General features: G+C 42.4%; 1 protein-coding gene across 4 annotated transcripts in view; it reads left to right on the plus strand.

The window, feature by feature from the left end:
• LOC105918424 (NACHT and WD repeat domain-containing protein 2) overlaps window positions 1-6,213 on the plus strand; it is a 61,496-nt gene extending 55,283 nt beyond the window's left edge. For all 4 annotated transcript variants that reach the window (XM_021311100.2, XM_012853503.3, XM_021311101.2 and 1 more), the window contains exon 8: window positions 503-6,213. In XM_021311100.2, the coding sequence (XP_021166775.2) occupies window positions 503-4,399 (3,897 nt within the window). In that variant the 3' untranslated portion in view covers window positions 4,400-6,213. The remainder of the gene's footprint in view (window positions 1-502) is intronic.
• Window positions 6,214-7,287: the final 1,074 nt, after the last annotated feature.

Raw genomic sequence — 7,287 nt, forward strand, 5'->3', positions numbered from 1 at the left:
GGCAGTCTGAAATATAAAGGGAGCAACTCTTCAACAACATATTTAAACTGTGAATTATTTCCAGTTTCTCCCTCCCTCAAACACAGTTAAGTAGGAAGCGGAGTCATGAGGGATGCCCTAAAAATGTCAGATAGCATTAAAATACTTTCCAAAAATCTCAACTGGGCCATATAATGAATTCATGAATGAAATTATGAAATCATGGTAGTCTCAATATTAGAGTAGTTCTCCTCCGCAGATACGTGACTCCCATAAATAAAAAAGGAATATGATGCCACAATGGGCAGAATATAAGGAAAGAATATGTTTAAACTCTCCTTTTTTGCTGTGGTAATAAGCGCTGTCATAAAAGTATTACATTCATTTACTTCTAGAACTTTGGTTATTTTCATTGTTAATTCTTGATTCTCTGCCTTTTAAAAAGGACCTTCAAATGTCAGAAAATAGATTTTATTTATGAAACCAGTTTGACGGTATTTGTACTTTTCCTTATTTTTTCCAGGCCTACACATGGCTTCAGAAGGAGATGGGTCCAGAAACAGATCCAGTGGTCATCGTTCGATTTATTGGTTCCACGCAGCTCTCCACGGACTTACGAACACTCCTCCAGAGCATCTGTGAGCAGATTGCAATCAACTACCGCTGCCTGATTCACTTCTTGCCTAACAAGATCCAGGAGATGAGGGAGCTTCTAATCAACCTCCTTGGGGAGTCGTCCTTCCACAGGCCCCTGGTCATCGTCCTGGATGCCATGGAACAGCTTTCCGATGCCGACGAGGCTCGTAAGCTGTGGTGGCTCCCCGTGCACCTGCCTCGCACTGTCCGCATCGTCGTATCAACACTGCCCAACAAACATGGCATCTTGCAGAAGCTCCGCCATCTCATTCATGATGAGAGGTATTACGTGGAGTTAATCCAGCGAGATCGAAAGGTCTGCAGCCAAATGTTAAAACAGCAGTTGCTTGGGGTGAAGAGGAAGGTAACGTCAGGCCAACAGATCTATGTCAACGAGGCACTCGCCAAGTGTACATTGCCCATGTTTGTCAACCTCATCTACAGAGAAGTAGTTCACTGGAGGTCACACAAAGATGTTGATGATAAATCTCTGTGCTCAACAGTGCATGAAAGCATTGAGCAACTCTTCTACTCTGTGGAGAACAAGCTGGGCCAGCGATTTGTCTTCAGAGCATTAGGCTACATTACCATGGCGAAGGCTGGACTAACGGAGGTTGAGTTGGAAGACATCCTGTCTCTTGACAACATAGTTCTTGGAGATGTCATTATACCAAGTTACCTCAAAAATCCACTAAGGATCTCCTATGATCTTGTTGCTAAACTTAAAGAGGAGCTGGAGGGCTATCTGGTTGAGCGGCAGGTACGAAATGTCACATTGATGGTCTGGGCCAACAGACATCTGCATCTCATCGCCCAGAAGCTCTATCTCAGCAATGAGGAGGATGTACATCAAATGCACAGTCTCTTGGCTGAGTACTTCCTGGGGGCATGGTCAGGAGGCAGGAAGAAGATCTTTACCTACGATAATAACCATTTCACTTCCCTGAATATTTCACATCACAAGAATCCTCATCATCAACAGTCACATGAAAAAACATCCTCTGACAAATATTCCTATGACAGACAGACTCCCGAACAGCCTTGGGTGTTCCAGTGCAACTTGCTGGAGCCGGACATCTTCTTTGTCAATCACAGGAAAATGACTGAGCTGGTGTACCATCTGACCAGGAGTGGGCGTACAGATGACCTCATGTTTGGTGTCATCATGAACTTCAGCTGGCTCTATACAATGATCAAGATTGGTCAGTTTGAAAAAGCTATAACAGATATTGACCTTGCTTACACATGCAGCCAAGAAAAAGAGCTAAAGTTTCTGGCCACCACTCTCCGTAGCATTAAAGTGAAAGTACTAAAGAACCCTGCGTCTCTGTCTGCAGAACTGCAGCAAAGGCTTCTGCCAGTTGTCACCTCCCTGCCTAAGCTCAGACACCTTCTCCTGGAGTGTGACAAGGATGGTCCCAAGTACTGCTCTATTGTGCCTCTTCATTCCTCCATGGATGTTACATATAGCCCAGAGAGACTTCCTCTTTGCTCCAGTTACATACAGATTGTGGAGATTTTACCCACTCTAGCCCCAAACATTGTTCTTGTAGCACTGGAGGATGGATCTATCAGCACCTGGGATGTAGAGAGCAGGCAGCTGCTTCGACAGATTGACACAGCTAGATCTGTCGTGCTGGGAATCAGACTAACGACCGATGAGAAGTACCTTGTGGTTGCCACAACCAAAAATACTTTGCTCATCTATGATAATCACAAGTCTTGCCTTTTATCGGAGGTTGAAATTAAGGGGTCAAAGCACAGTGGTGTCACTGGAGGAGTTGCTTTCATTAATGGTTTTACTCTTTCTACCCATCATGCACTGGCGTGGCTCGAGGCTAGTAAAGACGTCAGTGTCATTGACCTTGTATACGGCTGGCCTCTCTACCAGTTCCATTGCTGGTACGAGGTAACCTGTGTCCAGTGCTCGCCAGATGGAATGTACGCCTTCTGTGGCCAGTACCTGAACACAACATCTGTCTTTCATCTAGGAAATGGTGAAAAGTTGTCCACTGTGACATCAGAGTTTTCCGGGGGCTTTGTCAAGTCGATCTTAGTACTGGACACCCTTAACCAAATGGTGATGATTGACAATGAGGGAAGTCTGTCAGTGTGGAACACCAAAGAGATAGCCAACCCGAAGCTGATGGAGGATTATGATTGTAGAGGGGATGAAAGTGAAGTTGTGAGTATTGAATTGTCTGAAGACCAGCGTTCCATTCTAATCTGCAAGGCCAGTAGTATTGAGGTTTTGGATACAAAAGTATGGAAAATGCTGGAGAAATTCAAAGCCAAGCGTACTGAGCGCTTTGTTGCTGCTGTTCTCTCCAAAAATGGACAAAGCATTGTTGCCTCAATGGAGAACACTTCTTCCATTTTTGTCTGGAGGAGGGACAGCGGGCAGTGCATGGCCAGCCTGATTGAGATCTCAGGGGCTATCGTCAAACTCATCAAATCAACTCACCACAACCTGCTTCTTTCTGTTGCCAGCAGTGGTGTACTGTCTGTTTGGGACATTGATATAATCACCGCCATGTCTAACATTGATAAAACAGGCAAGAAGATCCAGACGTTGCAGTTGACTGGCAGAGAAGACTATGTGTTCACCATGGACGGATCAGAGGCTGTCCACAAGTGGAACTTCAACACTGGCTTTATTGAGACGGTCTTCAAACACGAGGGCATGGTGGAGAACTGTGTCTTAACCTCCTCAGGGGATCTCATGGTGACATCAGACGACAAGTCCAGTCAGTACATCTGGCAAACAACAACCGGAGAAAACATTTTCCGCATTAATGGACAGAGAATCTCACAGCTTCTGATCACCCACAATGATCAGTTTGTGGTTTCCCTCTGTGAGCAAAATGCCTCAAGAGTGTGGCGACTGGCTACTGGGCACAAAGTCTGCAACATTTTAGTCAGCCTCCAGAATGCACTCATCACCACAGCAAACACTTTCCTGGTGGGAACGTCCAAGAATAAACTGCTTGCTGTGAGTCTGTGGTCAGGCAGTGTATCAAAGAAATTCGTCTGTGATGATGGCATTACCATTGTCAACTTCAAGCTCATTCCAGACTGTCCAGATTGTGTGGTCTTTATTACGTCCACAGAAACAGTCATCATCTGGAGTGTGGCAGATGAGTCAGTCTGCAGAAGAGTACAGTTGCCAGCCAACTTCCTCAAAAACCTTGAGGACTTTCAAATCTCACCCAATGGGAAGTTAGGAATAGTCTCCAAAGGTGATGAGAACATCAACGTCCTAGATCTGCACAGCGGGAAGCTGAGGCTTGTCCATGCAGCCGGTATAATTTGGCGTCAGAAATTATCAAGAGATGGCCGTTACCTTGTGTATGTTTGTTTCCGCAACTGTGACGAGGACGATGAAGCCGGTGTGGTGTCTAATTTGATCGTGATGCGTCTTGCCGATGGCAAGAGCATCGGCACATGCTCACTTTATAAGACCCCCACCTTCCTGTCTCTGTCCCAGCGCGCACTAAACATAATCATCGGCTTCGAGGACGGCAGCATCGGCACGTACACGGTCGTGGACCGTGTGGACGCCACCCTTAAGATAAAGATAGCCACCTCCAACAGCCGACAGATTGTCAACAACGCCTCTCAGAAGGTGCGCCCGAAATGTGGCAACCATTCCTTCAAGTCTGTTGCTGATTGCACCTGGAGGGAGTCGACGGAGGTTTTCTCGAGGGACAGCCCCATCAACGTGTCGGACTCAGGCGAAGGTGAGTCGACAACACCTACAAAGAAGACTGAACTGCTGCAGTGAAGATGCGGAGAACATGGAGAGTTATAAAGACAGGAGGTGGGTGAAAAAATGCTCAGAATCTCTGGGGTTGCAGTTGATTCTTGTTTACAGCCACGTGATTCAGCTGCAGATGTCAGCCCTGTGGGTAGTTAATGGGTTGACAATTTTAACGCTGCACTCAAATGATGTTTTACTTCCAACATATGATACATTTCTTTTAGTTTTAAACATGAAGACTGTTAGACAAAGTTCTGTTTTACAAAACAAAAAAAGTACATTCTGTTATTAGTTTACCATCATGTGTCCTTTTGCATTTGAAGAACAATATTCATATCAAAATGTTTCTTTCATTTAAACATTTTCCAAGCCAACCTGGAGATTTTTTGTTATCCCCTATTTGTTAGACACTTTTGTTATCATAATTTAATTTATACACATTAAGCCATAATGTTGTTCTTAAAAGAGTATACTTATGTTTGTATTAATATCAGGTGGTACTGTACAAAAAAGATGAACAAATGTACAGAACATATCTCATTTTGGCTGCTGCAATTTGTGCAACTCCTTAAAAATGTTACGTTGTGCTTAATGCAATCAAAGTGAGTGCCTGGAATTAAAAAAAAAAAATGTTCATCACGTGCAGATCACAAAATTAATGAAAGTGCAGGGACTTTGTAAACGTAGTACACACACTGTTGTATATTAATCGCATTTGATGCCGATTCTACTGAAATCTAGTCAACATCAAGAGAGAACCACAACGTAACTCTAAAGATTTATTGGTTTATGATTTTTGGACATGTTTACATAGTTTAATGTAGATTTACCTGCTGTTCCATCAGTTTGTGTGCAGGTTGTTTTTAAGGGGAACACCACTATTGAGCATACAGTGTAGCATAGCACCACGCACATTAACGCCTTAACCTGTGTACTTGCTTTAGGTTCTGTGGAGTCTGTTTGTTCCAATATAAAAGAACAGAATGAGCTTTACTTTAAAAAACTTGGCCAAGTGAATATATTTAGAGGTTTAGCCATTAGGTGGATGCACTTTAGGAGTGGTTTGTGAGAAATCTTTAGATTTGTTCAGAAGAAATATATAAATTACAAAACATTATTTAGATTTGTCTTTAAAATCAATTATTGTCTCTGCCGACATATGTATTATAGATTACAGAATACAGGTGAATATCTGGTTTGAGGAAATAATTAAGATGGAGACATTTAAACAAGCTTTTTGAGACTGAATCCCTGTTGTAGTATAACTTTACAAACGTGAAGGGAAAATTTATGGTCAAAGCAACAAAAACAAGGTGTTCTGAGCACAGATTAGTAATTTTTTAATGGTTTGCATAGACTTTAAATTCTTAGTTCAGAGAGAAAAAACATCTTCACAGCTTTACAAAAAGTGGCACAGGCTTCATAGTTCATAGTTCTATTTTCTAATTAAAGTATCTAACAGTTCATATTAACAGGATAAGTCATTTTCTTCTGAAATAGATTTTGTTGTGTCTTGGCATGGGCCGGTCTCTCATTTTAAGGTTCGTATATCATAATTTTTACCGAACCGTTTCCTTTTCAGTCGTGTCCTGTCTTCTAGCTCAAGATAGTTATATTTATTTCTAAGTAAAATAAATACAACATTTTCTATAGAAAACATGAGTACAGGGCAGGCAAGGATGCAACAGAAATGTATCTAACAATGATGACTTTTGGAAGGCTGAACTCAAATATCAATATATCACAACTGCCACCTAGGACAGAAATACCCCCAGTCTTCTTTTTCATCGTTTTTAAAAAGGCCTAGTCATGTATTTTGACCACAAACAGAAAACAAACAAAAAAACATACTATATTCATCTTTACATAAAACTATATACGATAAATGCTCGTCCTGATAGTGTTTACACCGGCGCGATTACTAGACATAAACATTGTTGCGCCATCTAACTATCCGAAAGCAAGATGCCGCAGCTACTGTAAGAGTCAGCAGACCGTCCTGCAATGCCTCGCAGTACAGTGACAGCTTGATGAGAACGAAGACCACCCTGATCCACTGGGCTAGGGTTGGCTCCTTGTTTACTCATTGTGCAATATCGTATTTCCTGTCACGTGGTCTTGTTATGGGAAAAATACACAAAAGCGCTTTGGTTACTAACAAATAGAGTAAAAACAAAGCGTAAAACAGAAATAATAATAAGCCAATAGGGCACGGTAATTTAATCGGAAAACATCTGTATGCAACCACTGTGAGCTACTGGCATAGAAATTTGTACATTCATACTACGTGACTAGGCCCCTTTAAAATAAAATATGCATGTGTTGACGTGTCTGGCAAGACGGAGGACGGCAGGGGTAATGCTGTTTGTGAGCAGTAGCTTGGACACCTAGCAAACACGTACCCTATGGAGGTGATTTAAATGCTCCAACGCCTAAATTCTTGCAGCATTTCGATACAATTTCTGCTGTAGTTCAGACCAACACTGATGTGTTCAGGTATGCATCAGCTTGTTCCTTCCAACAACTTTTACCAGAGTAGTCTGTTGTACATTAGCAAGTCATGCAGTGATTATGAAAGTCTTACGTTCCCTCCAAATAAATAATTTTTGTTTTACCTTTTGTTTGACGTAGCTGTCAGAGCACCATCTCTCGCAGCAGTCAAAGGCTACGTTCACACTGCAGCCTGAAGTGACCCAATTCCAATTTTTTTGCCCATATGCGACCTGGATCTGATCTTTTTATGACAGTCTGAACAACACATAGCGGATTTTTTCAAATGCGACCCAGGCCACTTGGATATGTGGTCCTGAATCTGATACGTATCTGATCTTTTCAAATGCGACCTGTGTCTGTACGGCCGGGTCTCATTTATCCGACCTGTACGTCACCGATACTCGACAAACGTCACTATT

The sequence above is a fragment of the Fundulus heteroclitus genome, chromosome 14 (genome assembly GCF_011125445.2).
Source record: "Fundulus heteroclitus isolate FHET01 chromosome 14, MU-UCD_Fhet_4.1, whole genome shotgun sequence".
Taxonomy (NCBI): Eukaryota; Metazoa; Chordata; class Actinopteri; order Cyprinodontiformes; family Fundulidae; genus Fundulus; species Fundulus heteroclitus.